Raw genomic sequence first — 21,139 nt, forward strand, 5'->3', positions numbered from 1 at the left:
GGCACTTTTTAATGTGTGTGTGTGTGTGTGTGTGTGTGTGTGTGTGTGTGTGTGTGTGTGTGTGTGTGTGTGTGTGTGTGTTCAGACCATCTCTGGGTTACGTCATAAGGGAGGGGTAAGTCGGCAGGTGTGAACTGAACCAGATTTAACCGGTGCCCTGCAGTTACAACCCGCACTTGTTGACGAGCCCACTCCACCACACACCCCACCACTCGTAGAAGGCTGAGAGAGAGAGAGAGAGAGAGAGAGAGAGAGAGAGAGAGAGAGAGAGAGAGAGAGAGAGAGAGAGAGACTGTACCATGTGATGTTTGTCATTCTCTTCTTGTCGTCCTGCATCAGACGGGTCTGCTGGCCATACTGATGTGGTGGTAGGGCGGATGGTGCCCCTGCACGTCACCCAGGAGCTGGGCGGGCTGCTGCTGGGGGCAAGGAGGGCAGGGCAGTGGTAGGGTGTTACAGGGAGGGGCAGGAGTGAGGGCAGTGGTAGGGTGTTACAGGGAGAGGCAGGGGTGAGGGCAGTGGTAGGGTGTTACAGGGAGAGGCAGGAGTGAGGGCAGTGGTAGGGTGTTACAGGGAGAGGCAGGAGTGAGGGCAGTGGTAGGGTGTTACAGGGAGAGGCAGGAGTGAGGGCAGTGGGTAAGATGGTATGGGGAAGGGCAGGAGTGAGGGCAGTGGTGAGGTGTTACAGGGAGAGGCAGGAGTGAGGGCAGTGGGTAAGATGGTATGGGGAAGGGCAGGAGTGAGGGCAGTGGGTAAGGTGTTACAGGAAGGGGGCAGGAGTGAGGGGAGTGGGAATTGCAGCTGGGAGGACATTGGTAAGGTGCAGTAGGGAGGGGCAGGGATGTGGGTGATGGTCAGCTGGGGCTGAACTAGAGGCCATGTTGAGGGGCAGGAATGGAGACTGATGACAGCTGCAATAGAGGCAGTTGTTATGGCAGCTGGGCAGGACAGAGAAACTGGCTGACAGTTGGTAGGGTCATGCCTGACCTGATACAATAGCGGTTACTGTACTCCTTCCTAGTAAGCCCTCTCACCACCTTGGCAACCTGCCGGGCTCTCTCCTGCAGCTTACTTCTTCACCTTTGGTGCCTTTGCCTTGCCTTGACCAAGCTTAACTTGCCCCCATGGTCATTACTATTATGTGCTAACCGTGTTCCATTTATCGTAAAAGTAATTTTTATTTTGTAAGATATTGCTTTATTTAGATAGGCAAGCATTAGAACAGGCCCTTTTGAGTTCTTTTTCTTTTACTTCTCTGTTATTTGCGTGGATAAGTGAAACTGTGGATTTGTGCTTATCGCCTCATTAGCATAGTTTATCTGTTTATTTATAAATACCCTGGGGTCTGTTTCGTCGAGTGTCCTGGTTTTACCCAGGACTTCCTTCTGGAGGCTTCTGTAGCCCAAATCTGCATGACTTTCAGTTGCACGGCAATGTTCTTTGACAAGGCTACTTCTAATGACACAGCATCACCAAAGGTGATTTTTCAACCGTAGTGTAATTTCATGCAGGTGGAGACTGGGAACACTCATTAGATTAGCGATATATGTATATTTATGTATTGATCTATCATACTCAATCACTGTTTTTCACATCAGTGAGGTAGCACCAGGAAACAGACGATGAATGGCCCATCCACTCATATACAAATATAGACACATAAACACCCATACACACACATATACATATACAAATCCTGGGTTATTGCGGGGACGCCAGTTATTTGTTACTATCCTAGCAGGGTCGTCAATTTCTTTGTTTCACACACTGGATGACGCACCCCATCCCAACCCTGTGACTCACTTTTGCTTCCATGGTTCCATTCGCTGCTAAGTCCACTCCCACATATCTAAAACACTTCACTTCCTCCAATTTTTCTCCGTTCAAACTTACATCCCAACTGACTTTTCCCTCAACCTTGCTGAACCTAATAACCTTGCTCTTATTCACATTTACACTCAACTTTCTCCTTTCACACACTTTTCCAAACTCAGTCACCAACTTCTGCAGTTTCTCACTTGTGCAGTTTCTCATAGTGTCCTTTCATCCCCAACAGACTGCAGCTCACCTCTCTCTCCAAAACTCTTGCATTTACCTCCCTAACCACCGTACTTCTCTAACCACCCTATTCATAAACAAATTAAACAACCATGGGACATCACACACTGCTGCCGTAGACCGACATTCACTGGGAACCAATCACTTTCCTCTCTTCATACTCATACACATGCCTTACATCCTTGGTAAAAACTTTTCACTGCTTCTAGCAACTTACCTCTCACACCATATACTCTTAGAACGTTCCAGATCCATAAATGCTACATACAGATCCACCTGTGTTTCTAAGTATTTCTTACATACATTCTGCAAAGCAAACACCTGAACCACACGTCCTCTGCCACTTCTGAAACCACACTGCTCTTCCCCAATCTGATGCTATGTACATGCCTTTACCCTCTGAATCAGTTCTCTCCCATAAAGTTTACCAGGAATACTCAACAAACTCATACCTCTGTAGTTTGAAGACCTACCTTTATCCCCTCTGCCTTTGTACAATGGCACTATACATGCATTCTGCCAATCCTCAGGCACTTTACCATGATCCATACATACACTGAATATATTTGTTGTATATATAACATGACATATATATTGTTGATACTTATTGTAATAAAATTTGCAGGTTGAAACTTATTAAACAAATTATGTTCCATTGAGTGGTTTGATGTATCCTGATTCAGAGTCACTAGTACAAAAATCAAAGTTTTTGAATCCATTTGATTATTTCAACAAAGTTCCTCAAGAGATGCAAGGATAGAACAACCTGAGGACATGTGAAGAATTAGACAAAGACTTGTTAGAAAAATTATAAAGACATACTCTTATAGTATGAGAATTGTGGATGAAAGGAATAAATTAAATGATGAGATTGTGAATGTGGACAGCATGTAAAAGTTTTAGAGTTGTATGATAGTAGAGAAAGTTCAAGATGGTGTCCCACAAGTATAAAACTTTCTGTACAGTGCAAATATATAGTTATGCATACACACACATACATATATGTATACATACATAATTACATATGTACATATGCATAAGCAGGATGAAATTGGGATCAAAATGTTTCTTCTTAGTTACTCATGTCTTTGATGTACACAATACCTTGATGATGTGTTTGATACTAGTTGTAATGTTGGCATTGCAGGTGATGGGAGCAGTGCATGTAGCAGCAGCATCGACAGTAGTAGTAACAATAACAAAGTGTCGTCACCGTCAGCACCCCATAGTACCTCAGTTGTCACCACTCTTGCTGGCACTGGAATGGGGAACCCCTTTGCCAGAGCAACTCCTCAGGCCACATGGGGTAGTGAGTCTTCTGACCACCGGCCCATCCTAGCACCCCCAAGACTAAGTCCACATTCAGATTCAGGTGAAACCCCAACTTTCATGATATGGTTATTCATCACTACCATTTGTCTTCATAAGAGTGAAATGTGATTGTTGCTTCACATTGAATGTGACTCAGCACTTTAGAGTCAAGCTCTAGTCATGGGTTTTCATTGTAAATTTTGCAGTTTTATGATGTAAGAATAGAATTTGTGATGAGCTTGTCTGTTTGTGTGTGTGTTTATTTACTGAATCAGTTGCCAAAGAAGGGGGTTGTATGGCATTTGCTGGGATGCCCGATCCCCTGTATCTCCTTCAACAGGCTAGAATATATGTTTGCTAATACTGAATTACAGAATAACATTATTTCCCAAGTTTATGTGGCAAACCTGACCTTTTTTTTTCCCAGCAGTTGCAACAAAAGTTAGTTCTAGTGGATCATCTGTTCTTCGACCGTCAGCCTTAAGTTCAGGTCGAGTGGGTGGCCACATGAGAGGTGCATCCAGTTTGTTCACACCACCAACTTTAACTGTCACAGGCTCATCCCCACCACAGTCATCCAAGTCTGAATTTAAGTTGAAGCCCTCTGTCTTGGGATCAGCTAATCCATTTTCTAGAAGTATGTTATAGAATTGATATTGCCGCAAAATCTGGTTTTATTTCTTGGATATTCAGAGTAATTTAATGAAGTTATGCTTTAAAAAAACCATGGTTTACATTTCCTTCGAATGCTGTCTTGTTTCCTTGTTTTATATCAGTTTTTTTAATGAAAAGATGAAGAGCCTTTAAGCTGGAACTGTTAGGGGACTATACATATAGTGTTTTAGAAAGTTTTACCCATGCTGTAGCATTTTATATTATTACAGCACAGTCTGAGCATGGGGATAAAGCAGACTCTGCCAGTGGCTCAGAAGACGGAGTACCGGGAACCAGCGATGAGTCAGCTTCTTGTCAAGTATTGGGTCAGGATGTCTCTTCATCAACCTCAGTGGTGGCCTCACAACCATCCAGAGTGACACCCTCAAGTGTGAGAGAAGACAGGCTTCATGCAAACAGCAGTGAGACCAGCAACACATCTAGCAACAGTACTTCCAACAGTAGTTCAAGAGGCTTGTTTGTTTCCCTTGCACGCAATGGAGATGGTAAAGATAGGTAAGGAAAACTGTAGTCATGAGAGGTGTTCCTTTCCATAAAGGGAATTTTTATTTGTTAGGCTTTGCTAAAATATTTAGTGATTTAGCTTATGTAAGGTAGTATGTAGGTGACTTATTTTGCTCAAGGAAACAGTATTTATATCATTGGTGAGTAATTACTCTTCCTGTGCCCTTTTATTTGTGGATTTGTCGATATAATGTGGGAGAAAAGTTGTTGAACTCGGACATGTGAAAAGATGATTTTGATTTTCAACTGAAAAGTCATTGTATCCTGGAAAGTTAATAATTTTTTTCCCAGCTTCTAGGTATCATGGGCAGCTGAGGCCATAATCAAGGCCATCCCATTATCGCTATATATACAGTCCTAGCAGAAAAATTGGTGTGGCAGGGGCCCGTGTCGATATTTTTCGCCCATTTGTATCATACTCCCAAAATATGACTGAACTGACGAAAAATACTGTTGTAGCTCATGACTGTAGTTGCGGAGGAAGGAACCTGGGGAAGCAACAGGTGACAGTCAGTCTGCCTGGAGCAGTTGTGGTGGGTCAGTGTTTTTTATGTTGACCCCCTGATATCCACTTTTTTTTTTTACCCTGCCCACACGTTCTTTGTAGTGGGTTTGTGCTGGAGTGTCTGGCCCTAAGGTCTTTTCTAAAGAGGATATTGCTGCTATTGTACCCTTGTACAAGGCTGGTAAGTTTAATAAAGAAATAGCTGAAACTACAGAGCTAGGCACTACAAAGTGTGCAAAGGTGGACGAAGCGCTTTGTTGATGGTGGTGGCATTGGCATTCCTACCCAGGAGAAACGACTCGGATAACCTCATATCACTTCTTAATGCACTCTGAAGATTATCCCACATCATGTAGACAAGAATCCATGTATTTCTGCACAATAGTTAAAGGAAGACATCCTTAGGTTATTTGGTCATGTGTCTGTATGTACTATTCATACCTGGCTTCATGAAGACTTGAAATTCATAAGGTGTATGCCTTGCAAGAAACCGCTTCTGACAGACCACCAGCACAAGAATAGACTCATATTTGCCAAGAAATATTTGCAGTGGAACAATGAGAAGTGGAAGAAAGTGTCATGGTCCGGTGAGGCTACAGTTGATGTTACTGGCAGGCGTAGAGGCAAAGTGTACTGGAGGCCAGTTAGTGACCTTTCCAATCCTGAGTACATTTAAGCAACTGTAAAATTTCCAGACTCATAATGGTTTTGGGCTTTTTGACTATATAATGGTGTTAGAAGTCTTGTGTTTTTACCTCAAAATGTGACTGCGAATCAGAATTGATACCTGGAGCTGTTGTGTGATGAATTACCTGACTGTTTTGAGAAGAATGGTCATGATATTTTTATGCAAAATGGCACACCATGCCACACTGCTAAATTGATACATGACTTGTTTGCATTTTTTGATGTGACATTCATTCAGGACTGGCCAGGTATCTCACCTGACATTAACCCTATTGAGAACTTTGTGGTCAATTATAAAGTCAAAGTTGTGTGGGCGGGATACATCCAGCATTCCGAAGCTCTAGGCCACCAACCTAGGATATTTGGGACAACCTTGACCCTGCATACCTCCAGCATCTGTTTCCAAGCACCTTCAGGATTATATTAAGGCCAAGGAACGTCATATGAAGTACTTTGGGGGGGTACCTGTTTTATCATGTTTATTGATATTTTTATATGTTGCATCACACTAAGTAGGGCACACCAGTTTTTCCCGCCAGGACTGTACGTATGTATATATGTATTTTTTTTATTATTATACTTTGTCGCAGTCTCCTGCGTTAGCGAGGTAGCGCAAGGAAATAGACCAAAGAATGGCCAAACCCACCCACATACACATGTATGTACATAAATGCCCACGCACGCACATATACATACCTATACATTTCAAAGTGTACATTCATGTTGCATTCATCCATTCCTGCTGTCACCCTGCCACTCATGAAATGGCACCCCCCCCTTCCCCCACGTGTGTGTGAGGTAGCGCTAGGAAAAGACAACAAAGGCCACATTTGTTTACACTCAGTCTCTAGCTGTCATGTGTAATGCACCGAAACCACAGCTCCCTTTTCACATCCAGGCCCTGCAAAACTTTCCATGGTTTACCCCAGATGCTTCACATGCCCTGGTTCAATCCATTGACAGCACGTCGATCCTGGTATACCACGTCATTCCAATTCATTATATTCCTTGCAAGCCTTTCACCCTCCTGTATGTTCAGGCTGTGATTGCTCAAAATCTTTTTCACTCCATCCTTCCACCTCCAATTTGGTCTCCCACTTCTCTCGTTCCCTCCACCTCTGACATATATATCCTCTTTGTCAGTCTTTCCTCACTCATTCTCTCCAAATGACCAAACCATTTCAATACACCCTTTTCTGCTCTCGCAACCACAGTTTTTTTATTACCACACATCTCTCTTACCCTTTCATTACTTACTCTATCAAACCACCTCACACCACATATTGTCCTCAAACATCTCATTTCCAGCACACCCACCCTCCTCCACACAACCCTATCTATAGCCATGCCTTACAACTATGTAACATTGTTGGAAAAAGAAATTATATTGAAAATATTTTGATATACGAGACTTTAAGAATTAATTTGAAAATAAATCAGCTCACTCTAAGTGATTTTCCTAATACAGTATTTGAATTAACTGAAGTTGTTTGTCAGGGCTCTTTTCCAATGAACCCTGCTGAACATGATCATTGATTACAACTTTTCTTTTGTATAGAAAATGTAGATAAATCCAGTAATGATGTGGTACAGGGAAAGTGAAGAGTTTACTTTATGTATTAATTTTTGATTATTGTTAAGGATGGTAATAGGCAAAAGGTTTCAATTGAGACTTTAGTAGACTTGTTCTATTGCTAAGGCATATCACAAGTCAAGATTTTAAAGGTGCAAACTTCTCCCTGCAGCTCATCCAGTCCCAACCTAGGTAGCAACAACTTCATCTTCGGGCAGAACCTACAATCTAAAGTTGCTGTGAGTAGTGCACAATTCCCATCTTTGTATAACGAGCAGTATTTATCACCTTCAGTTGCCTCTTCAGAATTATGGAAAATAGAGCATTTCAGCAGTCTGACATGGACATACATTTGTGAGGTTTCCAACACTGAACAAGATAGTGTCACCACAGGGTGAGAAAAGGTTATTGTAGCTTAGTATGGACCTGTGGTTAAATGAGTGAGAAATGGTGAACATACCCCAGTGTAGCACCTCTCCAGGTCTGCTTGCCACCAAAGACTGAACCTATTTGTTAATTGTGTGTTCCCTTGAACTATTTCATAACTATATTGGTGTCTGATATGCAATGTACCTTTTGGAAAAGAAGATAGCTTTTTCAGTTTCTTCAGACATTCAATGTGAATAATGAGCTTGAACAATGAAATAGTGTGATGATTTGTTTAGTTACTGCCCTCATAATGTAAATATTTGTGTTCATGTGAATTAAGGAAATAAGTTGAAATTTATAGGTCACCTCAGGGATTTTCGCTCCACTGAGGTATCCATAAATGGCAAGATGCAGGTGACTCTGCTTGCATATGGTTACACTACAAGTGATGCTGTATTATTAGCTGTGAATGGAAAGGAGGAAAATCTCCCCAAGGAACTTCTCTATCCAAAAGTAGCCTCCTGTTCTCCCGCTACTGATTGTAGTATAACCTTTAAGCCACGGCACCCCATTTAAAGGGGTCTTGGGGTTGATTAAAAAAAAATGAATAGGCGGTTATGTAGGTGAATGTTGGGGTGAAGAGGGTGGTGAGAGTAAGTGAGCTTGGGAAGGAGACTTGTGTGAGGAAGTACCAGGAGAGACTGAGTACAGAATGGAAAAAGGTGAGAACAATGGAAGTAAGGGGAGTGGGGGAGGAATGGGATGTATTTAGGGAATCAGTGATGGATTGCGCAAAAGATGCTTGTGGCATGAGAAGAGTGGGAGGTGGGTTGATTAGAAAGGGTAGTGAGTGGTGGGATGAAGAAGTAAGAGTATTAGTGAAAGAGAAGAGAGAGGCATTTGGACGATTTTTGCAGGGAAAAAATGCAATTGAGTGGGAGATGTATAAAAGAAAGAGACAGAAGGTCAAGAGAAAGGTGCAAGAGGTGAAAAAAAGGGCAAATGAGAGTTGGGGTGAGAGAGTATCATTAAATTTTAGGGAGAATAAAAAGATGTTCTGGAAGGAGGTAAATAAAGTGTGTAAGACAAGGGAGCAAATGGGAACTTCAGTGAAGGGTGCAAATGGGGAGGTGATAACAAGTAGTGGTGATGTGAGAAGGAGATGGAGTTAGTATTTTGAAGGTTTGTTGAATGTGTTTGATGATAGAGTGGCAGATATAGGTTGTTTTGGTCGAGGTGGTGTGCAAAGTGAGAGGGTTAGGGAAAATGATTTGGTAAACAGAGAAGAGGTAGTAAAAGCTTTGCGGAAGATGAAAGCCGGCAAGGCAGCAGGTTTGGATGGTATTGCAGTGAAATTTATTAAAAAAGGGGGTGACTGTATTGTTGACTGGTTGGTAAGGTTATTTAATGTATGTATGACTCATGGTGAGGTGCCTGAGGATTGGCGGAATGCGTGCATAGTGCCATTGTACAAAGGCAAAGGGGATAAGAGTGAGTGCTCAAATTACAGAGGTATAAGTTTGTTGAGTATTCCTGGTAAATTATATGGGAGGGTATTGATTGAGAGGGTGAAGGCATGTACAGAGCATCAGATTGGGGAAGAGCAGTGTGGTTTCAGAAGTGGTAGAGGATGTGTGGATCAGGTGTTTGCTTTGAAGAATGTATGTGAGAAATACTTAGAAAAGCAAATGGATTTATATGTAGCATTTATGGATCTGGAGAAGGCATATGATAGAGTTGATAGAGATGCTCTGTGGAAGGTATTAAGAATATATGGTGTGGGAGGCAAGTTGTTAGAAGCAGTGAAAAGTTTTTATCGAGGATGTAAGGCATGTGTACGCGTAGGGAGAGAGGAAAATGATTGGTTCTCAGTGAATGTAGGTTTGCGGCAGGGGTGTGTGATGTCTCCATGGTTGTTTAATTTGTTTATGGATGGGGTTGTTAGGGAGGTGAATGCAAGAGTTTTGGAAAGAGGGGCAAGTATGAAGTCTGTTGGGGATGAGAGAGCTTGGGAAGTGAGTCAGTTGTTGTTCGCTGATGATACAGCGCTGGTGGCTGATTCATGTGAGAAACTGCAGAAGCTGGTGACTGAGTATGGTAAAGTGTGTGAAAGAAGAAAGTTAAGAGTAAATGTGAATAAGAGCAAGGTTATTAGGTACAGTTGGGTTGAGGGTCAAGTCAATTGGGAGATGAGTTTGAATGGAGAAAAACTGGAGGAAGTGAAGTGTTTTAGATATCTGGGAGTGGATCTGGCAGCAGATGGAACCATGGAAGCGGAAGTGGATCATAGGGTGGGGGAGGGGGCGAAAATTCTGGGAGCCTTGAAGAATGTGTGGAAGTCGAGAACATTATCTCGGAAAGCAAAAATGGGTATGTTTGAAGGAATAGTGGGTCCAACAATGTTGTATGGTTGCGAGGCGTGGGCTATGGATAGAGTTGTGCGCAGGAGGATGGATGTGCTGTAAATGAGATGTTTGAGGACAATGTGTGGTGTGAGGTGGTTTGATCGAGTAAGTAATGTAAGGGTAAGAGAGATGTGTGGAAATAAAAAGAGCGTGGTTGAGAGAGCAGAAGAGGGTGTTTTGAAATGGTTTGGGCACATGGAGAGAATGAGTGAGGAAAGATTGACCAAGAGGATATATGTGTCGGAGGTGGAGGGAACGAGGAGAAGAGGGAGACCAAATTGGAGGTGGAAAGATGGAGTGAAAAAGATTTTGTGTGATCGGGGCCTGAACATGCAGGAGGGTGAAAGGAGGGCAAGGAATAGAGTGAATTGGAGCGATGTGGTATACTGGGGTTGACGTGCTGTCAGTGGATTGAATCAAGGCATGTGAAGCGTCTGGGGTAAACCATGGAAAGCTGTGTAGGTATGTATATTTGCGTGTGTGGACGTATGTATATACATGTGTATGGGGGTGGGTTGGGCCATTTCTTTCGTCTGTTTCCTTGCGCTACCTCGCAAACGTGGGAGACAGCGACAAAGCAAAAAAAAAAAAAAAAAGAAAATGTAGGTCGGTGTTGTAAACCTGAACTAAAAAGACCTTCACTAAAGCCATTAATTACAAGCTGTATGATCATAAATGCCGTTATGGCAAAGCATTGAATGTGGCCTAATTTGCTAGCTTAGCAGCACTTTTGGACCAGTTGATTTGGGTAGGAAGCAGAACCAAGCAACAGTTAACCCAGAATTTACTCAGTTACTTTAATGATTTTTGGACAGTTGTAATAGGGTACCCAGTCTTACATTAGAAAAGTATTAATGAGAGAATATTCAAGGAAGTAAATTGTATATTGATGCAAAAAATAGCTATCAAGTATACAAAGAGATTCAGGGTTGAAATTTGATTATTTTAGAATTGTAGCATATATGTAGCAATAATTCATGAAAAGATTGTGTATTAATTCACTTTGTAGTAGATCACAGTGAGGATGGAGGAGTGAGCCTTTTCAGATTGCAGTGTTCATAACTAAAAGTAATTGCCGTAGAACAGCAAAAGCATTTCATTATGTATATTTGTGAGTCTAATCTTCAGAGACAAGGAGTACACATTTAATCAATAAAGAATATAGTGATTAGTTGTTGAAAATCCTTCCCTCCAGTTTTTATTTTTCCAAAAAATCAAGAGAAGTGGGCCAAGTGAAGATTTGCCCTTTAAGGCTCAGTCCTCTGTTCTCGACTCTACCTCGCTAATGTGGGAAATGGCGAATATACATATGAAAAAAAATCAAGTTATCATCTATGATTTCATTATGCATTCACCTTATACATTTGGTGGAATTTCATCTCTTGTGTTTGTAAATGTTATCTTCACTTTTGATCTGGTGACTGTAAATTAAGTGTTCAGCTTTTTTCCTGTGATTGTAAGTGTAATGCCCGGCTTTTGTTCTGTAGTTTGTAAGTGTCACCTTAGTCTTTTATCCTCTCATTGTCACTGTAGCCTTCAACTGTTGTCCCTCAACTGTAAGTGTATTCTTCAGCTTTTATCCTGTGATTGTAGTGCAACCTTCAGTTTTCATTTAGTAAATGTAACATGCATTTTTTTACCATGTGTTGTAATTGTAGGCTTCAGACCTTTATTGTATGTTTGTGTTTGATACAGCTTGTATCATGTGATTGTAAGTGTAGTTTCAATTTTTTTTGTTATATGTAATCTTCATACTTTATCCTGTAAATGTAAGTGGAACCTTCACCTTATTTCACTGTTTGTAACCTTCAACTTTGACATTTATTTTAATTGTAATTTTCAACAATTGTTCTGCAATAGTCTATGTTAGTAGGGTAGTAGTTGTTACCAAAATGAATAGTTGTCCCTACCATTTTGCCAGCATGTGGGGTTGGGGATCCCAGTTTTGCAAAGTTAATTCTCAGAGAAGGATGGATGGCTTGTGATTCATCCTATGTAAATGGGAATAGAGTCGGTGGTTAGATAAGTAGATGTCCTGTAATGGTAACTTATGCTAGTGACTTTTATCATGTGAATTGAAGTGTACCTTCCAACTTCACTTCTGTGATTGAAATTGAAATGTCCATCATCCAATCTGGAATTGCAAGTGTAGTTCTCAACTGTAGTCATGATTTTAGGGGGAGCTTTCTGCTTATTCTTGTGTATTGATGGGTGATTGGTGTATCAAAACTTAATTTGCTCTTACCTCCTCAGGGTGCAGAGAGCTCAGTAACATCTTCATCTGATGCAGCAGGGACCACTAATGGAGAAAAACAAACTGGCAACTTGTTTTCTGATGCTGCGTCAGAAATTGCACGGGTAGGTTTTCTCTTTCCATGCCACAGTGTAAGTTTTGTTATGCATTGCACACAGTGGGGAACTTCTTGTTTTCCTACAAGAAGCTGAAGAATTGTACCCAGTAGGTCCCTTTTTAGTAGACTGTAAGATATAGCAACAGAATCTTTTGAACGACCAAACTTTTGAAATATGTAGCTGATGTATCATGCAGCAGTGACCTAATTCCATGTAAGATTTTTTTTTTTTTTTTTTTTTTTTTTTATACTTTGTCGCTGTCTCCCGCGTTTGCGAGGTAGCGCAAGGAAACAGACGAAAGAAATGGCCCAACCCCCCCCATACACATGTACATACACACGTCCACACACACAAATATACATACCTACACAGCTTTCCATGGTTTACCCCGGACGCTTCACATACCTTGATTCAATCCACTGACAGCACGTCAACCCCTGTATACCACATCGCTCCAATTCACTCTATTCCTTGCCCTCCTTTCACCCTCCTGCATGTTCAGGCCCCGATCACACAAAATCTTTTTCACTCCATCTTTCCACCTCCAATTTGGTCTCCCTCTTCTCCTCGTTCCCTCCACCTCCGACACATATATCCTCTTGGTCAATCTTTCCTCACTCATTCTCTCCATGTGCCCAAACCATTTTAAAACACCCTCTTCTGCTCTCTCAACCACGCTCTTTTTATTTCCACACATCTCTCTTACCCTTACGTTACTTACTCGATCAAACCACCTCACACCACACATTGTCCTCAAACATCTCATTTCCAGCACATCCATCCTCCTGCGCACAACTCTATCCATAGCCCACGCCTCGCAACCATACAACATTGTTGGAACTACTATTCCTTCAAACATACCCATTTTTGCTTTCCGGGATAATGTTCTCGACTTCCACACATTTTTCAAGGCTCCCAAAATTTTCGCCCCCTCCCCCACCCTATGATCCACTTCCGCTTCCATGGTTCCATCCGCTGACAGATCCACTCCCAGATATCTAAAACACTTCACTTCCTCCAGTTTTTCTCCATTCAAACTCACCTCCCAATTGACTTGACCCTCAACCCTACTGTACCTAATAACCTTGCTCTTATTCACATTTACTCTTAACTTTCTTCTTCCACACACTTTACCAAACTCCGTCACCAGCTTCTGCAGTTTCTCACATGAATCCGCCACCAGCGCTGTATCATCAGCGAACAACAACTGACTCACTTCCCAAGCTCTCTCATCCCCAACAGACTTCATACTTGCCCCTCTTTCCAAGACTCTTGCATTTACCTCCCTAACAACCCCATCCATAAACAAATTAAACAACCATGGAGACATCACACACCCCTGCCGCAAACCTACATTCACTGAGAACCAATCACTTTCCTCTCTTCCTACACGTACACATGCCTTACATCCTCGATAAAAACTTTTCACTGCTTCTAACAACTTGCCTCCCACACCATATATTCTTAATACCTTCCACAGAGCATCTCTATCAACTCTATCATATGCCTTCTCCAGATCCATAAATGCTACATACAAATCCATTTGCTTTTCTAAGTATTTCTCACATACATTCTTCAAAGCAAACACCTGATCCACACATCCTCTACCACTTCTGAAACCACACTGCTCTTCCCCAATCTGATGCTCTGTACATGCCTTCACCCTCTCAATCAATACCCTCCCATATAATTTACCAGGAATACTCAACAAACTTATACCTCTGTAATTTGAGCACTCACTCTTATCCCCTTTGCCTTTGTACAATGGCACTATGCACGCATTCCGCCAATCCTCAGGCACCTCACCATGAGTCATACATACATTAAATAACCTTACCAACCAGTCAACCATACAGTCACCCCCTTTTTTAATAAATTCCACTGCAATACCATCCAAACCTGCTGCCTTGCCGGCTTTCATCTTCCGCAAAGCTTTTACTACCTCTTCTCTGTTTACCAAATCATTTTCCCTAACCCTCTCACTTTGCACACCACCTCGACCCAAACACCCTATATCTGCCACTCTGTCATCAGACACATTCAACAAACCTTCAAAATACTCATTCCATCTCCTTCTCACATCACCACTACTTGTTATCACCTCCCCATTTACGCCCTTCACTGAAGTTCCCATTTGCTCCCTTGTCTTACGCACCCTATTTACCTCCTTCCAGAACATCTTTTTATTCTCCCTAAAATTTAATGATACTCTCTCACCCCAACTCTCATTTGCCCTTTTTTTCACCTCTTGCACCTTTCTCTTGACCTCCTGTCTCTTTCTTTTATACTTCTCCCACTCAATTGCATTTTTTCCCTGCAAAAATCGTCCAAATGCCTCTCTCTTCTCTTTCACTAATACTCTTACTTCTTCATCCCACCACTCACTACCCTTTCTAAACAGCCCACCTCCCACTCTTCTCATGCCACAAGCATCTTTTGCGCAATCCATCACTGATTCCCTAAATACATCCCATTCCTCCCCCACTCCCCTTACTTCCATTGTTCTCACCTTTTTCCATTCTGTACACAGTCTCTCCTGATACTTCTTCACACAGGTCTCCTTCCCAAGCTCACTTACTCTCACCACCTTCACCCCAACATTCACTCTTCTTTTCTGAAAACCCATACTAATCTTCACCTTAGCCTCCACAAGATAATGGTCAGACATCCCTCCAGTTGCACCTCTCAGCACATTGACATCCAAAAGTCTCTCTTTCGCACGCCTGTCAATTAACACGTAATCCAATAATGCTCTCTGGCCATCTCTCCTACTTACATAAGTATACTTATGTATATCTCGCTTTTTAAACCAGGTATTCCCAATCATCAGTCCTTTTTCAGCACATAAATCTACAAGCTCTTCACCATTTCCATTTACAACACTGAACACCCCATGCATACCAATTATTCCCTCAACTGCCACATTACTCACCTTTGCATTCAAATCACCCATCACTATAACCCGGTCTCGTGCATCAAAACCGCTAACACACTCATTTAGCTGCTCCCAAAACACTTGCCTCTCATGATCTTTCTTCTCATGCCCAGGTGCATATGCACCAATAATCACCCACCTCTCTCCATCAACTTTCAATTTTACCCATATTAATCGAGAATTTACTTTCTTACATTCTATCACATACTCCCACAACTCCATGTAAGATATTATGGTAAATTATTTTTTATACATTAAATAGATGGTTGATTAATTATTGTACAGTGAATGTAGTTGCGGTAGTTGGGTACTTATAGACTAGATAATTTTTTTAGTAATGGATGATTGTTTATTTCATTATAATATTATATGATATTTAAGTTTTATTTATTGCCTGACAGTCCCCAGACTCTGCCAGCAGCATTGCCACAACCAACGGGAGGCCAATCACAGGGAATCTCTTTTCTGATGCAGCATCGGAAATATCTTTGGTACGGAAAGTATTTTTTTTTTTTAGTTTATCCCTGATAGTATCCTTTACTGTATTCCAAAATTTACCTTCAAGAAGTGATAGCTGTTCGTAAAGTACTCAGGTATCATGAAAGGTTCTTCATGCAGTGAACCTTCTCCATGCAGTACACAGTACAATTTTACTTTTTCGCTGTGCACATATGGTATGTGGAAAAATCATGGTCTGAATTTTGAATTGTGGAAAAATTTCCTTTAGAGAATACAAATGCCCCTACAAAGTTATACTACAATTAAAAACCAATTACAACGAGTTTTCACTGATACCATGAGGTAGCTTAAGCTCATCCCACATGGAAGAGGAAGGATGGACATCTTTGCATTTCTCGTACTGACAGACAAACTAGCATATCTGAAGGTCCTACGTGACCCATGATATGCTTATATATGATCAGCAGTTTAAAACACACCTAAAAGCTATGAAATTATGAAAACCGCATTAAATGAACTACCTTATGGCCTTTCCCATGTGGTGGTTTAGGACAGGGGACGTACTTATGCAGCAAATTCCTGGTCAGACACCCATATTTGCCAGTCTTACCTTTGAGCAGTTGCATAATACTTTTACAAGTGTGGATACACCATTTGATGCAACTGTAGAATGACTGAGGCAAACAGTTACAAACAGACTGTGAGATGTTAGTGACAGATGTTGTCACCATAGCTAACAGTTTTCTGTCCTATATGACTGACTGTCTTGTGGTCTTCGACATTTTATGCTTAACACAGCAACCGCAGTTTGCACTCATAAAGATGCCTTTTTAGAATGAATAACATCTCAAACAAAAGTGTGAATTGGTTGAAAGTTGTTTCTCACATGGAAAGGGTTAATGTTTTAACTGTTTATATCTGAAATACTTTGAAAGGGTACATGCTTTCTCTTATTAGGAAGGAACATTAGGTAGGAGCCTCTGAAAACATTGTACTAAAATTGCTCTCTGTCAGTGGCCAGTTAAATGTGGGGCACTAAAGGCTAAGAAGCAGCACTGGAGTTTACAAGTAGAGATTTGCTGTGGCCATCTCCTTGAGAGATTTCTTGAAGGGAACAGGTGTCAGAGGTTTGGATAGATAGGTATATAGATACTTTCTCTTATGGAAAATGGATATAAGTCTGATCATGAGAGAATTATTGCATTACTTATGTGTCTTGAGTTGGTTATTTATAATTTTCTCTGCTGAAGTAGTTAAGATTTTTTATACAGTTTATTTTTTTCTGAAATGATTTATGTTGTATTCCACGCAGCCAAGTGATGAAAATTCTTGGACCAGTGGACAGTCTCTAGAGGAGTCTTCACGGGAGTTAACAGAAAAGGAAAAAAGTCAGAAAAGAAAGTTTGACCAAGTGGAAGTTATCACAGGGGAAGAGAATGAGTCCAATGTTTTGCAGGTAAGTGTTTTGAGCATTTCATGGTGTCATATAGACTTGCTGAGTTGTGTGACTAACCTCTGACTGATGGTATCTTATCCTTCCCATCTTTCTTGCTGGGACACATATGAGCTTAAAATAGCAACTTATGATGTCTTGACCTCACACTAGGATGAAGTTGATACTGAATTGTAGACCATTGATACCTTTACCTCTTCTTGTTTTATCATTGTCTTTAATTCACGTACAAGATACAAAGAAACTGCTGCTTACACATTAGTGTGATCAACACACTGATGGCATTTTAGCTTTGATGTATGGGGTTTTTGCTCTTGTAAAAAGAATTTGAGATAAAATCTTTGTATGGTATCCTCCTAGTAATTTCTTACATAGTCAAGCAGCTTGTGCTACATTTTATCTGAAAGCATTTTCTTTCTAGCATGTCTGCCTTTTTCCTTTCTTTTGCATTTCAGGACCAGTTTTCGTATCCATACATCAGTGCTAGAACCATTATACCTTCAAACATAGTCCATTCCCCCCTTACAGTCAGTGACCTTCCATTTCACATTCTCCATAACATACCTAGGATTTTAGCCAACCATTTCCACCCATTGATTCACTCCTCCCCCATGATTCCTGAAATGCAGTCCTTTTAGGTGTTTTTCATTCAATCTCGTTTTACTCCCTACTGCACCTCATTACCTTATTTTTTCACATTTATCTTTATCTTTCACTGTATGCACACTGGTCCAAACATTGTCTTAACTTTTGGAGTGAAGGAGTTTTTTGCTAGTGTGTGCCTCCAGAACTGTGTCATATGTAAATAGCAATTGATTTACCTGTCACACCCCCAGCACTCTGCATGTTGCAGACCTGCCTTTGGTGCAAGACCTTCACATTTAGAATTATATCTGGTAATTTTTCAACAGATGAACTGTAAGCTGTATGCTTGGGTAAGTGGGACATGGCAGGAGCGGGGTAGGGGTATCCTTCGCCTCAACGATTGGGATGCAGGACAGGAGATACACTCACGTCTCGTCATCCGGACACAAGGCACCTTGACTGTCATGCTTAATACCAAGGTTAGAAGTTTACTTACATTTTGGTACTAATATTATGTATGAGAAGCATATTGATCCTATTATAGATTGGCACCTCTTTCTTTGGATTACATATACATTGGGCTTGCCCCAGCTTTATTTACTAAAGAATGATTGAATCATCAAAGGATAGTGTGATGTAGACTTATACTGGTAATAATTCATAATTTGTTTTCATTTTTTACCATTTTATGCAGAGCAAGATGGTGCCAGGAACTGGCAAAGAGTGACTTCATTCTCTCACATCCACTCTCTGTTGTGAAGAATTGTACTGATACCATAGTCCCCTATCTGCAGCCAGGCACCACAGACCTTTTAAGGAATTTTTTTGGATGTTTATCTCTGTGTTTGTGTTTGAAGTGATATAGTATGACATTACCAGTAAATTAAGAAACATTCAAGCAAAGTAAGATGCCTCCTGACATTCCCCACATATTCAGCTGTGTATGTCCCACAGCATGTAAGGATTGATAGGGACTGATTGTAAGGGAAGTAATTCCAAAGCTTTGCAGTGTAAGGAAAAAGACATTACGTTAGCCACCCATGAGTTTCCATTAGCCACACAGTTATGTGATACAATGGCATTTGAGTATTGAATGATCCAACTAATGTCAAGGGCATGCAAACAATCAGTTCTCAGGAACTGCAGATGGAGATCATCAATAGAATTGGGCAGGAGCTTACAAGACTGGACAGATAAAACAGCTCGAAAGGAAGCAAGAGTGAGGAAAGAAAGCCAGAAGAGGGGAGCTTGAAGATCAGCCTCTCTTGACACACTGTCAGAAGCTTTCTGTATGTTAAGGGCCTCTTAGGGTTCCCAAAGTCTCTCAGAGTTTTTTTTTTTTTTTTTTTTTTTTTTTTTTTTTACCCCCAAAACTTAGATTGTCCTCCAGTCATATTAAAACCTGGCATTGATGAGGATTTATGTATGTGAATGGAGGCTTCAACATTAGATTTGAAAAAGATTGATTTTGTGCACTTTTTGAAAATGTTGGATTTGATACCAGTTCATTTCACATTGTGATTGTATGTATATTGGCACCAGACCTTGTTACCAGCTAATCATTGTCTTGGTTATTATAATAGATAGTTGGGGTGTATAGAAAAGTTTATAATTATTGATTTGTCTTATTTCAGGTTTGGGCAGAGATGTCAGTTGAGAGAGCAAGCAGCAAAAGCGTGAGGTTCACAGCTCTTGATGCTGATGGCCAGCCAAAAATCTTCCTTGCAATGGTATGGAAAATAGGTTTCTGCTGTTCTTTGTTATTTTATAATACTTGATTGCCATTTCTCATGTCAGTTAGGTGGTGCCAGGAAACAGACGAAGAATGACTCATCAACTCATGTACACACACATATATATATTTATTTTTGTTTATTTATTTTGCTTTGTCGCTGTCTCCCGCATTAGCGAGGTAGTGCAAGGAAACAGACGAAAGAATGGCCCGACCCAATTACATACACATGTATATACATACACGTCCACACACGCAAATATACATACCTATACATCTCAATGTATACACATATATACACACACAGACATATACATATATACACATGTACATAATTCATACTGTCTGCCTTTATTCATTCCCATCGCCACCTCGCCACACATGGAATAACAACCCTCTGGCCCCTCATGTGTGCGAGGTAGCGCTAGGAGAAGACAACAAAGGCCCCATTCGTTCATACTCAGTCTCTAGCTGTCTTGTAATAATGCACTGAAACCACAGCTCCCTTTCCACATCCAGGCCCCACAGAACTTTCCATGGTTTACCCCAGACGCTTCACATGCCCTGGTTCAATCCATTGACAGCACGTCGACCCCGGTATACCACATCGTTCCAATTCACTCTATTCCTTGCACACGTTTCATCCTCCTGCATGTTCAGGCCCCGATCACTCAAAATCTTTTTCACTCCATCTTTCCACCTCCAATTTGGTCTCCCACTTCTCCTCGTTCCCTAAACCTCTGACACATATATCCTCTTGGTCAATCTTTCCTCACTCATTCTTTCCATGTGACTAAACCATTTCAAAACACCCTCTTCTGCTCTCTCTACCACACTCTTTTTATTTCCACACATCTCTCTTACCCTATTATTACTTACTCGATCAAACCACCTCACACCTCATATTGTCCTCAAACATCTCATTTCCAGCACATCCACCCTCCTGCGCACAACTCTATCCATAGCCCATGCCTCGCAACCATTCAACATTGTTGGAACCACTATTCCTTCACACATACCCATTTTTGCTTTCCGAGATAATGTTCTCGACTTCCACACATTCTTCAGGGCTCCCAGAATTTTCGCCCCTTCCCTCACCCTATGATTCACTTCCGCTTCCATGGTTCCATCCACTACCAGATCCACTCTCAGATATCTAAAGTATATAAATAAATAATACATAAATGCCCTTATATGTACATTTACATACACATACATATCAAGAAATACACATGTACATATATATACACAGTTATATGTACACATACATTTTCATACTTGCTTGCCTTCAGTCCATTCCTGGTGCCACCCCACTCCACAGGCAAAGGCATCATTGCCACCCTCTTCAGCAAGTTAGCACCAGGAAAACAGACTAAAAAGCCACATTCATTCAGAACTCAACATTCATTCACACTCAGTCTCTAGCTTTCATGTGTAATGTACTGAAACCACAGCTGCCTATCCACATCTAGGCCCCTTAGACCTTTCCACGGTTTACCCTTGGTGTTTCACATTCCCTGGTTCAGTCCATTGACA

At 41.2% G+C, this 21,139-nt stretch overlaps 1 protein-coding gene across 5 annotated transcripts in view; it reads left to right on the top strand.

Moving 5' to 3' along the window:
* LOC139764875 (uncharacterized) overlaps nt 1-21,139 on the top strand; it is a 41,974-nt gene that overhangs the window by 18,775 nt on the left and 2,060 nt on the right. For 3 of the 5 annotated variants that reach the window (XM_071691917.1, XM_071691919.1, XM_071691915.1), the window contains 9 exons: nt 3,206-3,430; nt 3,797-4,006; nt 4,254-4,539; nt 7,486-7,552; nt 12,341-12,445; nt 15,776-15,865; nt 17,146-17,289; nt 18,198-18,350; nt 19,506-19,601. In XM_071691917.1, coding sequence (XP_071548018.1) covers nt 3,206-3,430; nt 3,797-4,006; nt 4,254-4,539; nt 7,486-7,552; nt 12,341-12,445; nt 15,776-15,865; nt 17,146-17,289; nt 18,198-18,350; nt 19,506-19,601 — 1,376 coding nt within the window. The remainder of the gene's footprint in view (nt 1-3,205; nt 3,431-3,796; nt 4,007-4,253; nt 4,540-7,485; nt 7,553-12,340; nt 12,446-15,775; nt 15,866-17,145; nt 17,290-18,197; nt 18,351-19,505; nt 19,602-21,139) is intronic. The other 2 variants (XM_071691918.1, XM_071691916.1) reach the window with 1 other exon arrangement.

Source organism: Panulirus ornatus, chromosome 51 (assembly GCF_036320965.1).
Source record: "Panulirus ornatus isolate Po-2019 chromosome 51, ASM3632096v1, whole genome shotgun sequence".
NCBI lineage: Eukaryota > Metazoa > Arthropoda > Malacostraca > Decapoda > Palinuridae > Panulirus > Panulirus ornatus.